The sequence below is a fragment of the Labrus mixtus genome, chromosome 16 (genome assembly GCF_963584025.1).
Source record: "Labrus mixtus chromosome 16, fLabMix1.1, whole genome shotgun sequence".
Lineage (NCBI taxonomy): Eukaryota > Metazoa > Chordata > Actinopteri > Labriformes > Labridae > Labrus > Labrus mixtus.
In genome coordinates this window covers 10,801,587-10,825,540 of record NC_083627.1, presented here as the reverse complement: position 1 = coordinate 10,825,540, position 23,954 = coordinate 10,801,587, and the positions used below count along the sequence as shown (strand labels likewise).

The window sequence follows — 23,954 nt, the reverse complement described above, 5'->3', positions numbered from 1 at the left end:
GTGTCATCAGTGTCGGGTGCTCAATGAATGTATAATGGCGAAAACTGTATGCTTGATATTCATCCTGCCTTTTCCTTTTTTGCAGCTCAAAGCTTCCAGAGACAAAACGGCGATGGATATGTTGGCTACTCGCAACAGGAAAGTGGACTAAGAAGACTTGGTGGCAGCAATCCCCAGAATCAACTCAGACAGGCCTCTGTTTCGCCAGGCTCGGCCCAAACAAGTAGCATCAACGACCAGACTGCAGTTCGCGGTGTTTATAGCAAGGAACCGTCCAGTAGCGGCTTCTCTCAAACTTTCTCAAAGCCGGCTCAAGGTGGCCACTCGTCGGTCAGGTTTCTGCAGCGCGGCCCTGTGTCAAAACCTAACTGGCAAACTCTGAATCAAAAGAAGGCGTATGAGCCTAAAAAGCCTGTATTTCGCCTTTCAACTGCTGTTGCTAGTGGGAGTTCTGTGAGTAAGTACAGTAAGAAACCGAGTGCCCATACTAGCAAAAGCCCCTCCCAATTGGTCTCCTACCAGTCAGTCCCACAGAAAGCTGGAACATCCTATGTGCAAGGAGGCTATGCTGCTGCTCAGCCGTCTTCCGGCCTGTTTAGCCCTGCATCGCAAGGAAAGGTTGTGCAGACCTCAGCCACAGCCCCTGCAAAAAGAGTGTCTCTACGTCGTAAGAGTCAAACATCCTATCCCTCATCTACTTTGAATAACTACTTTCCGAGCCAGATTGGAGGTGCAAACTCCTACCAACATGCCCAAGGAAGCTACAATCCTTCTTCACTGTCCAGTAAACAAAATGCTGCTTCTGGCTTCCAGCCCCACAGTCTGCAGATGCCCAACAATCACAGGATCAGGAGTCCAGTCCAAGGAGCTCGTAACCCTGCTGCCTCTGGGAGCAGTGCCGGTCAGCGCTACGCCCCGACCAGAACCCACAACATCCCTCAACGCTTTGGCGGCTCTGTTATCAGACGGCTGACCGGTTCTGAAGGGCAGAAGGAAGTGAGTGTCAGGAAGCCCCAGCAGACCTACGCAGCTCCTTCAGCACAGACTGTGAACTACAACCCTCAGGTCCAGAGCATCAGGAAGCCCCAGCAGACCTACTCAGCTCCTTCAGCACAGACTGTGAACTACAACCCTCAGGTCCAGAGCATCAGGAAGCCCCAGCAGACCTACTCAGCTCCTTCAGCACAGACTGTGAACTACAACCCTCAGGTCCAGAGCATCAGGAAGCCCCAGCAGACCTACACAGCTCCTTCAGCACAGACTGTGAACTACAACCCTCAGGTCCAGAGCATCAGGAAGCCCCAGCAGACCTACGCAGCTCCTTCAGCACAGACTGTGAACTACAACCCTCAGGTCCAGAGCATCAGGAAGCCCCAGCAGACCTACGCAGCTCCTTCAGCACAGACTGTGAACTACAACCCTCAGGTCCAGAGCATCAGGAAGCCCCAGCAGACCTACTCAGCTCCTTCAGCACAGACTGTGAACTACAACCCTCAGGTCCAGAGCATCAGGAAGCCCCAGCAGACCTACTCAGCTCCTTCAGCACAGACTGTGAACTACAACCCTCAGGTCCAGAGCATCAGGAAGCCCCAGCAGACCTACGCAGCTCCTTCAGCACAGACTGTGAACTACAACCCTCAGGTCCAGAGCATCAGGAAGCCCCAGCAGACCTACACAGCTCCTTCAGCACAGACTGTGAACTACAACCCTCAGGTCCAGAGCATCAGGAAGCCCCAGCAGACCTACACAGCTCCTTCAGCACAGACTGTGAACTACGAACCTCAGGTCCAGAGCATCAGGAAGCCCCAGCAGACCTACACAGCTCCTTCAGCACAGACTGTGAACTACAACCCTCAGGTCCAGAGCATCAGGAAGCCCCAGCAGACCTACACAGCTCCTTCAGCACAGACTGTGAACTACAACCCTCAGGTCCAGAGTCTTGTGAAACAAGAGGAAACTTACACGGCTCCATCAGTGCAGTATGTTTCTTACATGCCTAATCGATCCCTCGTAGGTCCCTCAGGGCTGGTTTTATTGTACAAGCCTCAGGACCCAAAACCGGCCCATGCAGCTCCTTCAGCACAGCTTGTATCTTATAAACCACTGCAGTCATTTGCAGCACCGCCAGCGGAGAGCGTTTCATACAAACCACAGGTCCAAAGTGTTCAACAGGAGTCCAAATGGCTGAGGTTGCGACCATAGCAGGTGAGTACTCCTGTACCAGCAGTTTAACTTTGTGTAAAAGGAGCTGATTTTTTTTTTTTTTCTCATTGTTCTACTAGGCAGTGCTGGGGTCCCTGGATGAAGATTTAGTTTTTTGAAAATAAAAGTTTCTTCATTTAAATCTTGTCTTGTGTGGTTCTGGTAAATGTTGACATGTGTACATATTTTGTTTTGCTGCCATCTAGTGGGTATGAGATGTGTTGCACTGGACCAGATTCAAATTTGGTTTGTGCAAGACACTTGACTTGAATATCTACTTCACACTTAAATTGATGCAGAACAGTCTTTGCATATTGCTGCTGTGTTATGGCCTAACTACATACTGGTGTGCTAAAGAGGGAAACTTACCCTGAACTCCTGTCAAAGAAAAATACCAAGAGAATTTTATTTTGATTCCCATTTGAAAAATTCAGGTGCAAAATTTAAACTTGTAAGGCAAATAATTCTGCCATCTGTGGCTTAGAATATCTGACCACAATTTTTAGTTAAATTGGTAGATAATTTTTAACTGAGACATGTTAGCTTTTGACTCATGTTTCTCTTTATTCAGGACTGAATATTTTCAGTGTAAGATTTCTATCAATTCTGGTGTCACTTAATCAAACTTGAGTGTGAGGTCTTAATGCTACACAAAAATAAACCACATTTTAGTGTAGTTCACACTCTCTAAAAGTTAATGAAATGTGATACAGTTTGAGATTTTAAAGGCCTTCTGTAATTTTAAATCTGCAGTTAACAAAATTTCCTTCATGCACATCCCTGTTAAATAAAGGCTGTTTATACTGCATCAGACTGTCCTGGACTTACAGTTTAGCCAGCCTTTCCACACCATGAACTTTGATCAGGACAGTGACCTCTTAACTATTTCACTTCAGTCCCCTGTTATTGAAGAGCACCTGATCTCCTTAATTTTTTGACCACGTGCAGCACTCATCTTTTCTTAGTGTTTAATAGAAAGCATATCAAATAACACAAGCTGAGCTTTCAGAAAAAGCGCATGAGCAATGACATATCTGGTTAGGTTTCTGATGGATTGAGTATCAAAGATCTCACAGAACATTGTATAATTTTGCATATTGTCAATTTTATAAAATCAAAGTGTAAAATATTTTAGGTAATGTTAGTTTCAGAACTGAAACACTGCATTGTCCTGATTCATTCAGATTCTGAGAACGTCCCGAATGTGGGAGAGGAGCTTCACACAGCTTCCTCACACATCCTGTATAGGTGAGTTTGGGACACTCCTCATCCTCTGGAGTGGGGCTCTTCTTCTTGTTCTTGGGGGGTCTGGAAGCAGCAGGAGTGAGTTAAGTCAACTGCTGTGGTGTGTGATCTTCAAGGAATGATCGGCTGAGTCCTGTCCTGACATCACAAACAACTTGTTAATATTTATATATTATCAAATATCATTGTTATGTTGTCTTCAGCTTATCACAACTTTAAGTCACTAAAGTGTTATTTTTAGTCTTAATGAAGGGCTCACTTACTTTGATGACTAAAGCACCACGTGATCTCCATCTTGGCCTGTCGGGAGTGAGCATTTCTTCATCATCGTCATGGGAACCCTGGATTGAGAGCAGGGGCGTTGGGGTCTTCTTTCGTCCTCTCTAACAGTTACAGCCGTCTGCACCTGAGTAAAAACATACAACAGAGTGAGTCCCAGAAAGAATTACTAATAACACCACCTGTAAGACTCTGTGGTAAAATAATGAAGGATTTACTCACCTGTGTCTGCTAAAGTCATCTTTACCTCGGTTAAAAAAAGAACAGGAGAGTGAGTCATCTTTCACTTATGACTTGCCTTTTGAATGAACGAATGAACAGGTATAACATGTTAACTAGCAGAGGTGACCTCCAGTGTCTTTATATCAAAGACTACTGTAGGTCTCTTTGTTTCTTGTACTTACCTATTATCCACCATTATGTGATTAGATAGATATTATATTATTTGAAATGTTAAGAGCTCTGATGCAACAAATCAAACAGAACAGAATAAGAAGCGACAGTTTTCAGAATGTTGGTCAGTCCGGCGGCTCACCGGGCCGATCGTCCTCATCTGAGTCACTGGGTGCATCTGAATTGCCAAGTACCTGCTCAATCTGTCAGTAGGCAGTACCTACTATCCATGCTGTCTACTGTTTAGTACCTACTATTCAGTATGCACACACAGTAGGCAGATATTTGTTCCTACTTCGTCTGATTCATTCAGTATTGAAGTGGCGTCATTTACGTTTTTGTTTAGCTTTATTCAAGAAGAGTAATGCGCATATACAGTCAGGTAAACAAAAAACAATATCACAAGTAAAAGACAGATTAAATAACTAAATAACATACAGTACATAAAGGAAAGTACAAATGAAAGAGAGTAATGTGCAGAATATAAAATAAACCAATAAAGACGCATTTAAATAGTGAAATTATTATTTAAATAGAGGGGGAAAGGTTTTATAATAATGCAGACATTTGTTACATTTTGTGTTGTTAACTAAAAGTAGCGATTTCAGTCGGGACTTTAAATTAAGATTAAATTAATCCAAGCTCGTTTGTTTTGATTTGGAGGCGCACGTGAAGTGATGATTTAAGTGAAGTTTAATTTCGCACAGCATTGTGGGTGGTAAAATACAATTCATTTCCTGAAAGCACGCATCCGATCCATACTGCATGAACCCCGGAAGTTAGTATTCATGCTGAAATGTTCAGTATACTGAGGTGGACACAAAATGCATACTGGACAGTGTTTCCCCTACCATTATATTGGGCGGCCCGCCCCCCTGAAGGTCAAGTAAAAAAAAAAAAAGATTTTTTGGGGGCTTTTTGTGCCTTTATTGTAGGGATAGGATAGTGGATAGAGTCGGAAATCAGGGAAATAAGTCATTTAAGGATACCTTTCCAGTAGAAAAGGACAGCTGTCATTAAAAGTAACACATGAACACCAAGATTCCTTCAAGTCGTCGTGTCGGCTTGTCCCCCCCCCCCCCCCCCCCCCCCCCCCAACGCTGTAAACCTAGGGGAAACACTGCTGAATGACCACGAGAGTTCAGTATACTGAAACTCCCTACTGAAAAGTACGTACTGCCTACTGAACTGTGACAGTTCAGAAAGGGCCTCAGTCCTGCCGTGGACTGTTATGGAGCCAGTTTGAGTTGGAGCTGAGGCCTGAAGTTGAGGGAGTGGGTTCCTCTGTACTCCTCCTGGGCCTCTGAGCAGGATGCTGCACCTCTTCCTCCTCCCGTCTCCTCTTCCCGGAGGTGATGAGGCCAGATGTGGATGGAGCTGCTTCTTCAGGGATGTGATCAAGGCAACTCCAGGAGTCCTGGGAGGGTGATGGCAGGTCCTCAAAGTGAAGAGGTTTGATGCTGTCCTCATCCTCTGCAGCATCCTCTTCATCGGCACTCTCCACCATCATCCATGTCATCACCTTCCTCTTCTTCAGCCTCTTCATCAGCCTCTCCACCGTCATCCAAGTCCTCACCATCCTCTTCATCAAATGACATGGAGCCATAACCAGAATCCTCGCTGGCCGGACCAGAATATTCCCACGACTCATCGGACCAGTTGTCTTCTTCATGGTAATCTTCCTCCTCATCCTCGAGACCGGTAAAAGGGAATTTACATTATCACCATGATAAATAACCTCAGGTTCCTCCTCCTCCTCCTCCTCTTCTTCTCTCTCCTCATCCTCCTCTTCTTCTCTCTCCTCCTCTTCCTCTTCTTCTCTCTCCTCCTCCTCCTCTTCTTCTTCTCTCTCCTCCTCTTCATCCTCCTCTTCTTCTTCCCTCTCCTCCTCACCCTCCAGATCGTTAAGAGGGCAGAATTGTGCAGTTACATACTCACCCAGATGAAGAACCTCAGGTTCCTCATCATCATCCTCGAGAAGGACGACATCCCTGACCGAGGTGTCGATCGGGAGAACGTCGCCTTCGTCGTCATCGATTATCCTGATCAGCTCCAGAATCCCTTCAGCTGCAGGGCGCTCGACGATGAAGAAGACAGCTGCAGGAAAAAGTTCAAGCAAGTTTCAAGAAAACTTCAATATTTTTGGTTCTTCTGCTAGGCTTTACAGATTCTCTCCAAAAAGTGCAGCTTCAAAGTGTGCAGAACGAAAGTGGAATGGCCTGAGGGCCTTTATACGAGGGCCTTAACATTCAATACATTGCTTTTCCTACATTTTATTCATTGTGTGATGCGGATGCAACCTTTACTTAACTGTTTCAAAGAATTAATCTGTTTTGTTTTTTTTTAAATAATTATTTGCAGACCTTTTATCCATTCTCAAAATATCTATAAGCCCACAGGATATTTTGTACCATCATCAAACAATGACTAAAACAAGTTTCCGGACATCTTGCAGCACCTGACGCGTTTATGGCCGCTGCAGTCTGGATAACCACAATTCAGAGCACATGTTGCCTTGATGTTTAAACTGCGAGTGAACCATGTACACGTGGTTAAATTGCTGAAGGTCAATCAAAATGAACACACAGGTTAATACTTTAAACTTTAAAAGGACTTTAATAGAGTTACAGCACTGTTCTGACTTGCTTCATGGTCTGACTGCAGCCCTTTAAGTTGACTTTTTTTTCAACACAGGCTCACAATGAATACTTGAATTCTTTCTGCCTCTGTGACCCATGCTATAGATTAATTGATAATGTTTTGATGAAGGGGCACATTGTACTCCACTAGTTTTACCACATGAGGGCGCCAAAGCTTCAGTAGAAAGATGGCCAACTGTAGAAAGTGATGAAATACAGACTTGGTTTCGTCAGCCTCATATTCTTCCAAAAATGAAAGACTTCGTAAAGGTTGTGTCATTTATATATAAAAAAAATAATAACACTGCAATACAAGAGACATGCTCAGGTGCTCGGTGGATAAAAACACCTGAACCTCTCATAAACATTCATAATAATCTGAATCAGAAAACTGTGTGTTCCTGTTACTTTTTTACTGAATGTATGAAGAAAATTAGAAAATAAATATAAGCAATAAGACCAATCAGCCACAAGATTATGACCGCTGACAGGTGACGGGAATAACAGTGATCATCCCATAAAAATGTCACCTATCAATGTGAGATATGGTAAGCAGCAAAAAAACATCTTGTCCATGAAGTTCATATGTAAGAAGCAGGAAAAATAGGCAGGTGTAAGGATGTGAGCAACTTTGATAAATGGCCAAAATGTGACAACTGGATCAGAGCATCTCCAACAGTGCAGGTCTTGAGGCGTGTTCTAGCTCTACTGTGGTCAGCTCCTACCAAAAGTGGTCTAAACAAGTAAAACCAGTAAACCCAGAGACAGGGTCATGGTAAGCAAAGGCTCATTGATGCATGTGGGGTGCAAAGGTGCGCCTGTGGTTTGATCCAGCTGAAGAGCAACCGGAGCTCTAATAGCTGAACTAGTGAATGCTGGTTCTGATAGAAAGGTGCCAGAACATGCATGCAGAACTTTACAGTTTCTTGCGTATTGGGCTGCTCAGCCATAGACCAGCTGGGTGCCGATTACGACCCCTGTCCAACACGGAAAGCGTCTAAAACGGGCACATGAGCACCAGAACTGGACAACAGAGCAATGGAAGAAGGCAGCCTGGAGAAACACACTGCGAGGTCAATGTGTTGATTTGGCCCAGATCTCAATCCAATCGAGTATTTAGCGGGATGTGCTGGACAAATAAATGCAATCCATGGAGGGATGATCTCAACACTTACAGGACTTTTAAGATCTGATGCTAATGTCTTAGATAGATAGATAGATAGATAGATAGATAGATAGCTACTTTATTGATCCCGAGGGGAAATTCAAATTCAGTCTTGGTGCCGTTGAGACCACAGCACACCCTCTAGTGGAGTCCGTCTGTTATGACAGGGATGTCTTGACCCTGAACTGACAAGAGGGTCGCCTACATAATGTTGTGTAGGTGGTCATTATGTCATCGCTGATCAGGGTATAACATTTGTGAATTATATAAAACAATATACAAAACAAGATATAGGCTCTGTAAAGAGATGTGAAAAAATAACACACAAAACAACAGCAAGAAAATGAACAGAAGCAACTGTAACAAGCTGCATAAACAATCAGCACATTTTAAATCTATTAATGCAATCCACATAGTGTATAGATCCTGCTGTACATACAATGTTTTTTGATCTGTGATCTTAATAATAATCCATGTTTTTTTTTTACTTGGCTAAATGCTGGAAACGATATTTAAGCATGGAGTATTATGTTGAGTTTCAGTGACCACGTCATCCCCTGTAATCAATCCTGTCAGTGTTGATAATCATACATGATGGAAGTGAGAGGATGAGGGGGATCTGAAAGCTTTGTTAGGTGTTTTGTTGATGCAATTATAATGGATCAAGACTCTCTTTACAAATGTGGAAAATCTTTGTCAGTGTGTTTACTACAGGCTTCCATGACTGTTTGTTATGGCTGTGCTCAATATCCATGACAGATGTCTTCAGGCCTCAGCGAGCTTCAGGTGCTGCTTTAAATGATACATGAAGAACAGAATTTTGTCAATGAAAGAGAAACTGAGACTGTTTTAATGGCACCTGAAGTTAGAATATCTACTGTGTATTGATCCAGACAGCTGCACCGATGTGGCAAGTAAATCCAGTAGACATTTTTAGATTAAATAGTTGTTGCAATGTAATCTAATGATTTTTACCCGTTGTAAAAATACAGTAACATGTAAGTGCATGCTGGGTTACTGAACTCCCTGCTCCAAACTTTTATTGAAAATACCCATGAAAAAAATACCCCTTAAAGCAAATTCCTGGTACAAAATGATGCAATGAAATCTAAAAGAACAGGTCACAAAACTCATGTGAATCACATGTGAATCTCTCAAGAGTCTCATTCTGACCCGGGGGTCATCCCGGTTCCTATGAAATTTCCCCCCAATAAAAGTTAGGTCCTATGTTCCCTCATGGATCAATCGCTTCAGTCTGACGCAAAATCCCACAAACTCGATGGTATTTTGTTTAGTGCTAACTTTAAACAATTGGCATACTTACAAATCCACCTAAAACCGTGAATATCATGAACATTGAATCTGCTGCACAATACAACCTGTTAGCATGCTTGCCAACTCAAATGATATGAAGAACACTAAACCTAATAAACAATAGTTAGGCTACTGCTTGTTAGGTAACACGCTCAAACAAACATTTACCTCATCAACAGCTGTTTACATGCTTACAGGCCAAAGTGGGATAAGGAAGATTATGAACAGTTCACAACTCTTTTCATGCTAACACAACCAACTTCAAAGTCGAATATGATTAACACTTCACCTGCTCACAATTAGCAACTGTTAGCACGTTAAATGTTTTGCTGAACATGAATACTACATGGTTCTGCCTTTTTTTTTTTTTAACTTACTTCACAGCAACTATTTTTCAGGAATGACGTCACATTTTAAGGATACAAGAATGAGACCCTTTTTTTTGTGTGTTAAAAACACATCTTACAGGACTAAATGAGCAGAAAAACAAGAAGTACTGCTCCATCCAAAGGGGGCACCAAACTGAAAGGTCTTCACAGAAGCTTTAAAGTGCTACATAAATGGATATTTCCTAACTTAATATTATTGGAGTTCATTAGTTTCTAAGACATCCAGGACACGCTGTAATCATGTATTCAAACAATTTTGAGTCAATGTTGTGAAAAGGAAGTGAGGACTACTTTAGATTACTTTGTTTTCATGAGCGTAGTAATTAGATATTGATCTCAGTGAGACCTTCTGGAAAAACAAAGTAAAAGCGCATCAAGACATGGCAGAAGTCTTTACAACTTTAGCTGGTGCCAATTGTAGCTCATGCTGGCAGTGTTTAATTTTTTTTGGTGGTATTTTGTCCTGGTATAAAGGACTACATTTGAAATAAAAAAAAACAGTGCAAGATATTCTATTATTAGGGGTTATTTGAGAAATTAACAGTGGTTCACAGAGGCAGTTCCTTATTTTTTAAAGGACTGCTCTGATGTCGTAGGCTAAGTTTGGTTTATCAGGCAGAAGCCTCAGCCGAAAATCCTGCCCAATGATTGCTTTTCAAATATGAATGTGACCTCTGCCAAATATCATAAAAGAAAATCAGTGAATATGCTGAGGATGAAAAATGTTCCCCTCCTTGTGTAAGAGTACCATGTTATTTGTATGTATCAAACAGTCTGTCCAGCATTCCCCACTCATGTAAATATGTATGTAAATAGCAGCGCGTTTGATCCAGGGACAAGGACAGCCATGCAACAACAGGGTGAGATGTCAATCAATGCAGGGATGGAAAACATGGCTGTGCATTTGATAAGCAGTGTTCTCCACAGAGCTGGCTGTGTGTTGTGTCTCTGCATCCATTTATAAATATCAAAACCATCAGCAGAACACACTGTATGCTGCTTTAGACGCATCGATTTCTCTCAGCGAGCCAGATGAAAAATTCAGCACTTTATTAACTGCTGCTTCGACCAAATATGAGGGGAATAATAAATCCACAGCAAACGTCTTACGAAGATTTAATGTACATTTATTCTTAACACGTGGAACATATAGTATAAAGATTTCATACTGAATAAATGATATTCATTAAGCCAAAAAAGGAAAAAAGAGGAATTTACATCAAGTTTTAGCTACATCATCTGAAATACAAATATGCAGAATCCGCATCACTGGGAAAAAAAAAATAAACAAAATAAACAAAATAAAAATGGTTTCTTCATCAAGACCTAGTTTGTCATTTATGAAGGAGCTCAGATGGAACCGCAGACATGATTTTTGTTATACTCTCTACACCCAGACCGGAGACAAACTGAAACTTGAAGATGTGTTTGTTGGGGGTGGCGTTGGAAAAGCAGCTAAACGCCCCCATCTCGGAGCGCATTACGAGCAGGGTGAGGCGTCTAAGTAACGGAGAGGGTGGCGTACTTGATGCGGGGGAAACTTGTCATCATCAAAGATTAAAAACGGTGAAGAGCAACAGAAGTTGAGAGAAAGAGAGAAGTGTAATGTACAACATCATATATACACTGCAGCTTGGACTGCATCTAGAGTTGAGGACCAGTCCTAAAGAGGTGACTTTTTAATATAAGGGTCAAGTCATACAATCAAGGGACAAAGAGAAGAGGTCGGGGTGTTGTAGGTTCACCATACTTTGGGGGGAAAGCCGTTTTCTCTCTTGACATTAACTAAAACTGTTTTTAAAAACTACAGTTTGCTGCCAAGCCAGCGTATCTCAGTGTGAAACAGTATTATTACAGTATGTTTACAGTTTTTAAGGTGTACAGTACAGAAAAAAGTCCTACAATCTACTGCACAGGCCTCCCATGACAGATGTCTGTTCACAGCCAATAATGTGGTTCCTGTGGGGCTGAGTATATAGCATCCAAAGTTACAGCAATTATACCACACCACAGTCTGTGAGTCTATGTAGCCTCCAAACATGAACCATAATATTGTTACGTCCATGTCCTCTTCCCCCTGCAAACCCCCGAGGGAGAAAGCGAGCACATGTATCCCCCAAACTCACTGTAAACGAGACAGCAACTTTGGTTACAGTTTCTTTTTTTTTTTTCTGGAGATTTTTCTTTTCATTAAAAAACAAGTCATTTCCGCAGGGCAGCGCACTCTGTCCTATGCCTGGGTCCCAATCTGCTCTTCTTTGTCAGTATCTCTATTTCAGACGCTTTAAATCCACATCTACTTCATGATATTCCTTCTTTTAGTGAGAAGCAGGGGTAGAAAGACAGTGGACTCCGAGGTGATTTTGCATAAATTAAAAAAAAGGACAGTCAGTTTTGCTCTTTTCACTCACACGCAACAGACTCACACACATACAAAAAAAGGAGGGTGGGGGTGTGACTGGGAACGGGAAGAGGCAGAGCTGGAACCTCCCCACGGCTGTCATGACTGGCCGATCAGAAACAGTACATCACAGATCACTTGGGACACCATAGAGTTCATAAGTGGGGACACCGAGATGTCCAGTAGCCGCGACTCGTACAAAGTGAACTCTGAGTGGTTTTCCTCGACCTTTGCCAGGGCGTGCAGGGCACGGGCCGCCCGCCGCATCATGTCTACACTGGTGGGCTCAAACTGAGGCCCGCCCTGCATTTGTAGCAGGGAGCTCTGGCTCTGCTGGAACTGTGTGGCAGCTAGGCTGTCCTCCAAGAAGCCCAGTAGGTTACCCACGCTGGCTTTCTGTACAGCAATAGCTCGTGCCGCTAAACTGTCACCCTGCGCAAAGTTAGCCAACAGGACAACAGCCATTTCCCTGCAAACAGCCACCTTGCGTTCTCCAACCAGGCGCACCAACGAGCCGTACAGCTTCTCCAAGCGGCTGAATGGTGGCGTTGCCAGAATGAGGTCGACGTTGTTGTCCTGGATGCTGAGCTTGCTGAGGGTCTCAAGGACCAGTCTCTGGGGGGACAGTGAGCCATGGGGCCCCAGTGTGGGGAAGGGGTCCAGGGCCTCCGCTGAGGGGCAGACGGCCCAATGGAGAAGGCCGTCCAGCAGCGGCAGGCATATACTCTCCGGGTAGATAGAAAGGTCCAGCTGGCCTGAGATGTTCGCAAGAGTTACCAGGCAGTTCTCCCTCAACACCTCGAGGCAGTCCCACCACCACTCGTCTCTCTCACAGCTCACGCCTTCGTCTTCTTCTTCCTCTTTCTCGTAGGTAACTGGCGCCTGCTTGCGCTCGGGATGCCTGTGGTGGAGCAGCACCAGGCGGCCCAGCAGCAGCAGGAGACCGGGGTGTTTTGATAACTCTAGGTCATTCCCAGGAACAAAGGAAAGGCTGCGTACGATGTTTGAAACACAGATGCAGCGCCTAGCAAGCGAGTCCTGCCAGTCCGACAGAGTGCTGAGTGGCGTTTCGTCTTTGCTGTGAGGTTCGTCCTCCAGGATCTTGATGTTGCGTCGACTCTGGAGTTCTGGGTTGATGCTGAACAGGTACTTTCCATTCTCCTTCTGCTCTTCTGCACCTCCACGAACAACCTCTTCTGTTACCGACCCCGGTCGAGCAGATAGCACATCATCGATGGTGGCAGTGACTGGAGCACCAATGGGAAGAGAAGGAGGGGGGGTCTTCTCCACTGGTGACCTCTGAGGTTCAGAGGACTGGGGCAGCTGCTGCTGCGACCGAGGTTTTTCCTCCCCGTTGGACTTGGACTTCTCAGAGTTCTCCGAGACAGTCTCAGCCACATGGACCTTCCTGCGGCTCTCTGATGCAGTTTGCGTGCGTTTTCGCTGCTTAAGAACTTCCATCCGGCTCTCAAAGTGGGTCTGGATGTGTTCGGTAGTGTCACCACCGCCGATGCTCCAGTGTATCAGGCCGCTGTCGAAGCTCTGCCGCTGCCCAAGCTTGGACGAATGGTTCAGCAGGAAGGGATTCTTCTTCCGCACCACCTTGATGGGAAGTTTATCGAACTTGCTTGCCTGTTTGGGCTTTTCAGAGTGGAGGTCCTGGGGTGACACTGAGGTAGAGGTATTGGGTTCCTTGATAGTAGTCTCCCTTTCCTTCTCCTCTTCCTCGTCCTCTGAAGACTTGTGTGTCTGTGAGCTCTCGTCTTCCTGTTTCACCTGGACCAGTGGGAGGGCGTCGGGATTAGCCTTTGATTCCTCTACCTCCTCATCCTCTTCGTCATCTTCATCCAGATCCATATCCTCACCCTCAGGCATGGGGATTTCATCGTCAGAGTCCTCAGCAGCGTTGGGGTCTATGAGGGTACGCTGGCCTTGGTCTCCTACTTCGTACTCCTTTAAGATGCCAAAGATCTCAATGAGGCAGCGTCTGAAGTACTCCACCACCAGCTCCAGGAATCCAGGCAACTGAGAAAACGAAAGAAGAGAGTCACTTAAACAATCCTTCAAACTTTCACATTATTGACAATCCTTTTTTAAAAATGAAAATCAACAGGAGCCGGTTTGTGGACCTTACCTGGCACAAGTTAAAAGTAGAGATGCTGTTGTCATCATACAGTAAAATGTTAACGGTGTCCAAGGCCCAGGTGCTTTCAGCTAGTAAACCCGACTTCAATGACATCATCACTCTCCAAGCCTCAGGAGTGCCTGTAAAAAAGATAAAAACAGAATAAATATGAGCAAACTAAAGGCCGGAGGTTCATTAACTAAGTCAACAGCTGAATGGAAAACACCCTTGACAGCTATTCAAATTAAGTAGCTTTTATCTGTTTTGTGATTGATTATTAGATTTCCATTAGCACAACCAGTGACATTAAAAGGCAAAGTCAGTGTAGTGGGCAGGTCGACAATCATCAGATATTTTGTGATAGAAAAAATAAACTGTAAAAGCTTTATACCAATGTCTTTCATGGTGAGACGCCTGCGAGGCTTCAGGTGGGGTTGGGAGGCTTCCACAGAGCCAGGAGGGAAGGCCACATCCCGTCTGATCATGGGTTGCTGCACGGGGGCCTGGCCGATGTGGGACGCAGGTACTGGGGGTCCGGCTTTCTGCACCTTAATGCCTGGGTGCATGTAGGGGGACTTGCTTGGTGACGTCCTACTTTCCATAGGCCGGGGCATGGGTGCTGGGCTTGACACCTGAGGAATGTGGTTCTGGGAAGTCTGGTAGGTGGATGGCAGGGGTCTGGTCATCGGAGGTCCTGTTCCCCCGGGGCCAAACGGCGGCTGCCGCTGGTTGACATGGCCGGGCCACTGCCCCTCGTGGTTCATCCGTTGGTCTGGTGTCATCATCTCCTCAGAGCGGTTCATGCTGTGGTACCCGGGGCCTTGGCCTGGTACAGGAGGTCCCTGTCGGTTGGGATAGTTGGGGTAGCCCATCTCATTGCGACCCTGCCACATTGGACCCTGGGGGCCGTCAGGACCTGAAGGCATGGAGCTTGCCATCATCTGGGGAGGCATTGGAGACTGGGAATTGGGGCCTGCAGACGATGGTCCTCGGTCCCGGCCGAATGGAAAGGGGAACTGGTTCTGTGGGCCTGGTGGTCTACGATCCCCTCCAGGGTACGCGTTATACTGGTTATACATGTCCTGTTGACCCTGAGGCCCCGAGGTCTGGGGTCCTGGCTGCTGTTGACCGCTGTAGGGGACGTTGTACATTTCTCCCTCATGACGCTTGGCTGGAGGACCGTACCCTCCATCCACAGGACGCTTGTAGTTCTATCAGAAAAATACAACCGGCATTATAATTAATAATCAAGTATTTCTGTACTGTCATTTTTAGAGGAATGAATGCATTCACCACTGTCACTTCGCTAAATGTTGTTTAGTGCTCATGATTGATTCATGTTGGGTCTGTAACAACGAGTCAGGTCTTTCCCCTGCTCTTATGTAAAGTCTCTTGAGATTAAAAAAATTATACAAATAAAGATTGACTGATTAATCTAGTCAACAAGTCACCAACATAACTGAGGGAGATTATCTTAACAATTAAATACTTAAATTGTATCTTTAATCAGGGAAATGTATGAAGGAGCAGAATTAAGTCATATGAGGAGAACTCCAAATGCTGTACAAAATGTTCTCACCGGCTGCTGCTGTGGATACATTCCTGGCTGTTGATTTGGATATGGGCCACCAGGGGGAGCTCCTTGGCCAGGGAACTGATTAGTATAGGAGTCATGCCTGAAAACAATAACAAATGTTCAAATCATTACATTTCAAGTATTGTTTAACAGGAAATGTAATAGTTTACATATGACTCTCCAAAGCTGATAATTAGGGGGATTTTAAAAAAAAGAACACACACACAACTATCTAACAACTGCGTCTCGTCTCAACTACAGCGTGAGCACTGAGAGGTACTGACCGTTGCTGTGGTGGAGGGCGGCTTGGCGAGTACATCCCTGTGTCGGCTCCAGAAGGCATCATGTTGGGCTGTGGGGCTCCTGGTCCCATAGTGCCATCAGGACCCATGCCAGGCTCTGGTCTGTACACAAAAAAATACAAAAAAAACAACTGTGACCGATTTGATTAAGGTGATATGTCCAAGCACATTTGTACAAGTGAAGGCCTGAATCCAATGTCGTCAAAGAGCTTGTCAAAGGGCTAGTGATGAAACAATCTTAACAGGGGATCGTGATCAAAAATGTGTTAGTATTATGATACATCTACTAGCCTATCACACAGCAGAGATAAACACGACAACAGTCAGTCTGCATCTGTAAGCTCAAACCCATGGACAGTCTGATCACTTTTTAACTCTGCAAGACATATCACCAACACACAAAAGTTCCTGATTTTATTTTTATTTTTTTCACCATATCTTAACCTGATAACATGTTTCAGTCATTGGGTGTCTCGCAGTTAAGAGATGTACATGTCAGTCTGCGCTGATGTAAGCCGATGTTAGATGACTCACAGCCCCGAAGAGCTTCACAGAAACACCAATTGTAAGACATAAAACTGGTTTATTCAGAGTACCAGTTTGAATGACTGGTTCTGTTCATTTTTGAGAGAACAAACCTCTCTGGGTATTTCTGCTCCCAGTAGAAACCTCATGAATAATGACAAATAAGAGGAATCCTTCCCTAAAAACTGAGCTAGCATAGTTAGCTGCAGCTTAGCTTAGGTTGCAGCAACTCCAGACATCCTTTGTTTTCTAAAGCATTACAGACACAGAGATTTACCAGTTTTTATTAAGGTTAAAATAAGACGAATATGGTCTTTTAGGTCTGTAAAGGACAACTCTGGCATATATTTGTGAAGTATATTTTCATCTAAAGACAGACTTTATGTTGACATAATTATGGATTTTGACTGATGTAGAAAAAATGTGACCTTACTTTGTTACCCCTAAATGTTTTTGTATATATAGATAATATGAACTACTACTGACCAACTCAATTTAAAGCAGTTTGTTTTTACCTTCGGTCATATCCATAAGGGTACTGTTGCCTCTGGCCCATCTGCATGTTGCCCATAGGACCCGGTGGGCCTCTGTTATATTGTTCTGCCATCCCACTGTTGGGGCCGGGTTGCATGAACTGCTCTCCAGCTTCAAAAGACACACAGATAATTGTTAGTGTTAACTCTAAGTCAACTGCCATGGCATAACGATATTTTGGTTTTTCTGCCGCGCACCTTTTCTCATGCCACCAAAGGGGTCTTTGTTAGACTCATAGGGACCCATTCGACCCATTATCTCTGGGCCGCCCATCCCAGGCTGATAGCCCTGTGAGTTGGGAGTCATGGCATTCCTTCTGGAAAATGCAGGGTCACCGCCGTCCGCAAAGGGGTCCTGCAGATTAACGCTACTCCTGCAGGAAGGAGGGGAGGTGTTTGTCACATTTACTGGCTCCTACATATTATCTTTACACTTTACATTAAGTCTCAAAAATAGTCAGGAGTCACTCACAGTTGGTTTCAAATTTCTTTGGCGTCTACCCACTAACAATTCATTAGCACTTTTTACTACAGTCATAATAAAAACCCTTAAACTCCACTCTTTATACTTTGTTTATGAATCTACTCGTCTTTAACACTTATTATCCAGCTGGTTGTTTGTGTATACATGTTGTGCTGTATTCAGGCAGATGGCAGATGGACAACACCTTCTGAACGGCATAGAGAAAACAAAAACACAGTCCGACAGAATGGCAGAACTGCAAAACAAAACGCACACGACCATATGCCACGGTGCTGTTTCGTTTACAAGGAATGGAATACAATTCATGCAATACAATATGTTGTGTCTGTATTTCATGTAATTATTCTAGGAAATGTCTGATGGAAACCACTTTTTGTTTTTTAAATTCCCTATGAAAGAGAAGGTCATTTATTGGTTTACATCATGCATAGTGAATGGAGTGTATACTTTGTGATTTCCTATAGAGAGTTTATGTCATTGCATCAAAATGAGGAGCCTATTGTTGTCCAGATTGACTTAAGGCATGGGCTGCAAAAAGCTAAAATACTCTGGACTGACTGTCATCAACCACAATCCTTATTGGTATGCACTACCATCCTCACCTTTATTCACCGACCAATAAATGATATCCGGTTTCCTGTCTACCACCTGCCTGAAGCCATATGAACGCAGCATTAACATGACTTACGATTACATCACAAAAGCTACAGTTCTGTTGTATTTTGTTTCCATTTCCGATCTCACGGATCATGTTTTGCCAGAGGGATCACTTTCGTTTTATCGTGATGACTGCTGATATTTGTAACATCAAAGAAACATGATATTGAGGCTTCCAACTCGTACCTGACACCAGGCATTGGAGGCATTTGTGTGTGCGGGGTGGAGGCCGGGGTGGGGGGCTTCAGGTCTCCCCCCTCTGCCATTGAACTACTGGTGGACTGCGGAGTCTGGGGTCCTTGCAGGGATCCAGAACCAGCTGCAAGAAAAAAGAAGATATACACACTTAGTGAGTGTTGAGAAACGACAATGGAGTCCTCAGGTTTGTAAACTTTAAAGATTCTTGCTGATTCAAGGCACATCCCCTGCTCCTCTCATCTCTCCAGGAACTAAAGTTGATGTCTGATAGTGAGGCAGGAGAGTCTTGTGGTTAGGCTGAGCACTGCTGGGGGACGTTCAGGAACACACGCTGCTTTCGGCAATCCTAAATCCCATTAAGAAATTCCTGAGCGCTGCACAGAGGAACATGGTTTGTGTCAAGCTGTCTTGCTTTTTGAGTGCACAGCCAGCGAAAAAATGTTGAATCTTCCAGCTCATCACAGCATGCCAACCCCCCCAACCCTCCCCCCAACCCCACCCCTCATTTCACCCACTGCCGGTCGTCTTGAAGTCACCAGGAAACAATGATCTAAACTCTGACTGTGACAGATTACAGCCTGACCTGCAGAGACAAGAGCCTGCAAGATGTGTGAGTGTGTGTGTGCATGAGCGTGAGTGATTGTGTGTGTTGTGTGTGTGTGCATGTGTGATATGCAGCTCTCGTCCTTAACTTCAGCTCAGGACTTCTCACTATTAGCACGCCAGTCTGATGACTCACAGGTTCCCATTCATTAAACTGGCACACACACACATACACACACAACAGCAAGGTCACTGGCAGGTCACAGTTATTCACATTTTCTCACATCAGCCTCTCGCCTCTCTTGCTCCCTCTTACACACACACATTAACTGACTCCCCCTCCTCCTCCTCCCCCTGGGCAGGGATTTCCCTCCACTGAAGATGAAGGGAGGAAAGGGGAGGGGAGGGGGGATATCTCGTGAGGATGGAAAAAAAATAGTGTGGTAGAAACAGAGAGTCAGACTTTTACGCACACACACACACACACACACACACACACACACACACATTCAAGCCTCTCCCCCCCCCCCCCCCCATTCATCATTTCTGGCTCAGCACTAATCTCCAGGGAGTGCTGCCTTGCCTCTGTAGCCCTGGGCCAGGCACCAGGCAGCGAGGACACACCACTGACAGAGCATCGCTATCGCCAAATCACCTCCCGCCCCATGCCGCCACAACCTCCCCCCTCCTCCTCCCCCCCGCCCTTACTGTGCTATTCCTTCGTGCTAAGAGGGCTAATGCCAGCTGACAAGCACCCTGATGTCTCCTGTAACAACACCCCGATGCTGACTCACTGCCCCATGTCTGACAGCCTGGGCCTCCGCCAGACTGGAGCAACACGTGGTCATGCTCCTGGTGCGGCTGCTCCTGGCAGCGAAAACCAGAGTCCCTCCAAAATAAACAGCTTCCAGGCGACGCATCGTCCTGAGAAGCCCCCCCCACCCCCCGCCCCCGCCCCCTGACTGACTGCCAGTTCACACACTGACTTTTACCCAACATTCAGAGTTCATTGAAAGATTTGGCATGCTGTCGTTCACAGACAAATCAACCAGGGGGAGTCTTTCGTCATGTCCTGAACAAATGCCAAAGTATTCTCCAGAGAGATGTGTGTGTGTGGAACTGTCCAGAGGATGATCTGGTGCACTTCAATGACTTACAGCCACGACGCCGTCATTTACAGCTCTTCCAACACACGCCAAAACAACTCTGATTTATGGAGAATGGCAGCCTCGTGCAGGAGATAACAGTTTAAGATCGGCTTTTAACTCCGCAATTAATAGGACACAATAAAATACAGTTCTTTATCGAGCAGATGATGTGAGGCAGATACAAAAGGGGGATGTAATGAGGTGCACGGGAAGCACACTACACCCAAAGGAGAAGGGGAGAAAATAAAAAGACTTGCACTGATTCAATATGAGAGTGATTTAAAGGAGCTATAAGGATTTTTTTATTTAGTGTTGACTCTGGCGGCTGCTATGTACAGAAGCAGTATTCTTGTTTTGTTAAGATCTTGATATAATAAGTATGAATCAATGTTTTGCAAGTGAGTGAAAGAAAATATTATGTTCGATTAAAATCTCCACAAAGTAGATTTAACTCGGGACAAAAGGGGGGAACGAAAAGAAGAGATAAAGGGATGCCAGGGCTCACCTGGGCTCGGAGGCTGGATCTTGGGCTGGGTCTTTTTGGTGTCCGTGTTGAAGAAGTCTGGGGGCGGGTCCTCGCCGCGCTCAATCTTGCACTCGAAGGCGTACAAACACTGGATGTACTGTTTCTTGAGCGAACTGGCCGCGCTGCTCGACGTGCCCACGTTCAGGTTGGTGGCCAGCTCCCTCCACTTCTTGTTCTTGTTCACCTGGTGGGCGACAGAGGAAGGAGGAAGCTCACAAAGCTGCACACAACAAACAGCCTGGTAGGAATGAACAACTGTTTGTTTGTTTTTTTTAAACTCTGTGATACTCAAACAAAATCAGGTGGAAGTCTTGAATACCTGTGTGAGGCCGCCGATCTCTTTGACAGACACGTAGAGTCTGAAGAGATCCAGAGGTTTGCGTCCCACAGCAGGCAGGTTATTCATGCCCATGGCCTTCTCCTCAGCGAAGGCCAGGAATCGGTCTACCCACATCTTCCTCTCTGGCTCCGGGCCGAGCTCATACAGACGAGTGATCTTCTCGTTGGTGATGGTGGAAGAACTTGACTTCTACAGGACAGATGAATGGAAGGAAATCATGAGATGGAGAAAATCTCTAACAAGCAGCGACAACATCATCATGTGGATTTTAGACCTTAATGTTATGTGGCTGTGCTTACCACTATTAAATATGATGGTGACAATACAACACACTATTTAAAAACATACATTAAAGCGTGCGCTGTTGCTGCTGAAATAATCTAAATTTAACCAAATCCTGGCAACCAAATATGCTCACTTTTCCCTCCGTCCTCTATTACTTAAGGGTTACTAGTTTGAGCATCATCTGATCAGCCACATAGTTTGAAGCATGGCCTCTGAGTAAAATGCTGATGATTCTGCATGATCATGCAAGGATGATGATACAAATCCAGTTTATTGTGCAGCCCTAGAGGAGTTTGAACTTTTACCTTTTTGGATTCTGGCTTGGGAGTCCCTTCCACTTTGTTGTTCATCTTCTGAGCTGGGTTCAATTTTTCCATGCCAAACTCTGCACTGGGAGCCATACCTGGGTAAAAAAAATAAAAAAGATTACCCGACTTTAGTATCAATTTCATACCAAACTTTTCACATGATCAGGGTTTCAGTGCTGTTTTTTTAACTCACCAGGTGTGTTGTTAGCCATATTTGCTCCCATTGGGTACGGCCCCGGTCCTGCCTGGTTCATCATACCGTGCATGCTGTTCATGCCAGGGCCGTATGGAGAGCCTGCTCCCATCATGCCCTGCGACATGTTGGGGTAGCCGGGTGGCCTATGGAAGAGGAGGCATAATTAGAATGAACACTGAAACAAAACTCCATTATTGAGACAAAGCGAGTAATGTTTTTTTATTCAAGTGTCCTTTTTTCCCATTTCTTTGTTTTTGATTCTGTAGCACATCTCTACCCTTATCTCATCTTGGTTCAGCTTATTCTGTAGGAAACCAATTTATGTCATATGACTCCAGCATGGCCGAGCCCACGAGTGCCTCTCTGTAGGCTGAGCTGGCATCCTCGCTGGGGAGAGATGTGATTCACTGATGTCAGAGAGCATCTCCTTCTCTCCACTTTTTTCCCTTTCTCTCACAGATGAGTGTTTGATCTACTGCCATCTACTCTGCAGCACACCGAGGCACCAAAACACACAACACACCGGCTTGCATGTGGGAAGAACCAATAATTTTTCAGGGTGCACAACCAGCATGTAGAGCAAGGAGATATATTCTTTCAGCTAAGCGATGAAAAGAAAACTCTTCAAGCTCTGGACTCCTCCTAAACAAAGCATCATACTGACCCTCAACAGCTAACTGCTCCCTTCTGACTCATTCAGACTTGATACTGATCAGAATCAGAAAAGGCTCTGATAGAGACTTAAATGAAGGATCGGGTACAGGCAAGCTCTCCAGTCCATCTGCTGATCCAATACTGTAATTTATTGGCCCCTTAAAAAATCAATATGGTTCACAGGATAGCAACAGTTTTTGCAGCTCCGAAACATTACTCCAAACAACAAATCTCGCTGTGCTGCTACTGTCGATGTATTATCAGAGCCACAAACTATTTCTCAAGTTCAAAATCAGTGTTTCCACAACTGTTTAAAAGACTCAGCATACACTGTTAGCTGCTAGCTAGGCTGCTGCTAAGATTAGCCCTGCTAACAAGATAATGCAAAACATTAATGGATCCCGTTTAATCTCTTTTCAATGTTATTTTGTTAGCTTCTTCTGACTGTCAAAGTAGGTCATGAAATAAATGACATACGGCACTCATTCTCTGAATGTTTTTGTTGAGGTTTAATGAAAGTCTAAACCTAAGCTGGGCCACACTATAAAAATAAAAACACTTATTTAAGAAGCTCATTTTTTTTAGATGCTGCTTTAGGTTTGATATCAAAACATCTCCATAGACGCTGATGCAGCCAGTCGCTGTATCACCCACCTGTTGTGTATGGAGTTTGTTGGTCCATGGTGCATGGAGGGGCCACCATCCTTCCTGTTCATGCCTGGAGGGGGACACATCCCTGAGGCCACCTGAGGGGGCATGCCGGCCATGTTTGAGGCCATTCCAGGACCATAGGGCCGGGCGCCCATTTGCCCCGGACCTATCCTTCCAGGTGGGATGTTCCCATATGGCGCCCCGCTGCCCTGACCAGGCATGGGGTTCATGGAGCCACCCATGCCGGGACCGCTGGGATAGTTGGCATTGGGCATCCCTGTGTAGCCGGGTTGCCGGGGGTAACCTGGAAGGGAAGGAGATGGAATTAACTTAAAGTTCTCAAGCTTTTAGACCGTGTAAGTATGTTTTACCAAACCACATTTTTAAGTGCCACTTCGCACTGTACAGAGAAAGCGCTGTCTAACCTATAATCAAACAAATATTTATCAAATTCAAGGTGCAAGCATAGTCAGCATCAGACTCAATTTCAAGAACGGGGCAGTCATCTGCTTCTCTACTGATTTTTTTAACCTTGTAGCCATTCATTTAAATAATCCAGATACATTTAGGTCATGTAAATGTTTCTATTTCATACAACATCAGAAGTCAAGTGAGTCCATCTCAGTTTCTAAACACAGTCAGATTGAATTAATGCTATTTTGTAATGATTAACATTTAATTTTAAGATCATTGCAATGAAGAAATAATAATTTGTAGTCACCGTTTTGGACAAATATGAAATTGAGGACGGGATTTTGGGTTTTGGTCGGGCCTTTTCAGCGAGGCGTCTTTGTACCACAAGCAGTACAGTTATCACTGATGGGTCATCATAGATTAAGCATGGTACCCAAAATATTCTGTCACACATGCTGTTTT

The 23,954-nt window shown here is 44.8% G+C and overlaps 1 protein-coding gene across 3 annotated transcripts in view; it reads right to left on the bottom strand.

Annotated features, from left to right (window-relative positions):
* Positions 1 to 10,737: 10,737 nt before the first annotated feature.
* Positions 10,738 to 23,954, bottom strand: part of arid1ab (AT-rich interactive domain 1Ab) — a 65,402-nt gene continuing 52,185 nt past the window's right edge. For 2 of the 3 annotated variants that reach the window (XM_061060146.1, XM_061060149.1), the window contains exons 8-20: positions 23,082 to 23,382; positions 21,771 to 21,916; positions 21,575 to 21,672; positions 20,964 to 21,173; positions 20,624 to 20,828; positions 18,416 to 18,548; positions 17,287 to 17,462; positions 17,071 to 17,200; positions 16,013 to 16,132; positions 15,732 to 15,828; positions 14,544 to 15,363; positions 14,162 to 14,292; positions 10,738 to 14,052 (exon numbers count right to left, since the gene is read on the bottom strand). In XM_061060146.1, the coding sequence (XP_060916129.1) occupies positions 12,127 to 14,052; positions 14,162 to 14,292; positions 14,544 to 15,363; positions 15,732 to 15,828; positions 16,013 to 16,132; positions 17,071 to 17,200; positions 17,287 to 17,462; positions 18,416 to 18,548; positions 20,624 to 20,828; positions 20,964 to 21,173; positions 21,575 to 21,672; positions 21,771 to 21,916; positions 23,082 to 23,382 (4,493 nt within the window). In that variant the 3' untranslated portion in view covers positions 10,738 to 12,126. The remainder of the gene's footprint in view (positions 14,053 to 14,161; positions 14,293 to 14,543; positions 15,364 to 15,731; positions 15,829 to 16,012; positions 16,133 to 17,070; positions 17,201 to 17,286; positions 17,463 to 18,415; positions 18,549 to 20,623; positions 20,829 to 20,963; positions 21,174 to 21,574; positions 21,673 to 21,770; positions 21,917 to 23,081; positions 23,383 to 23,954) is intronic. The other variant, XM_061060148.1, reaches the window with a different exon arrangement.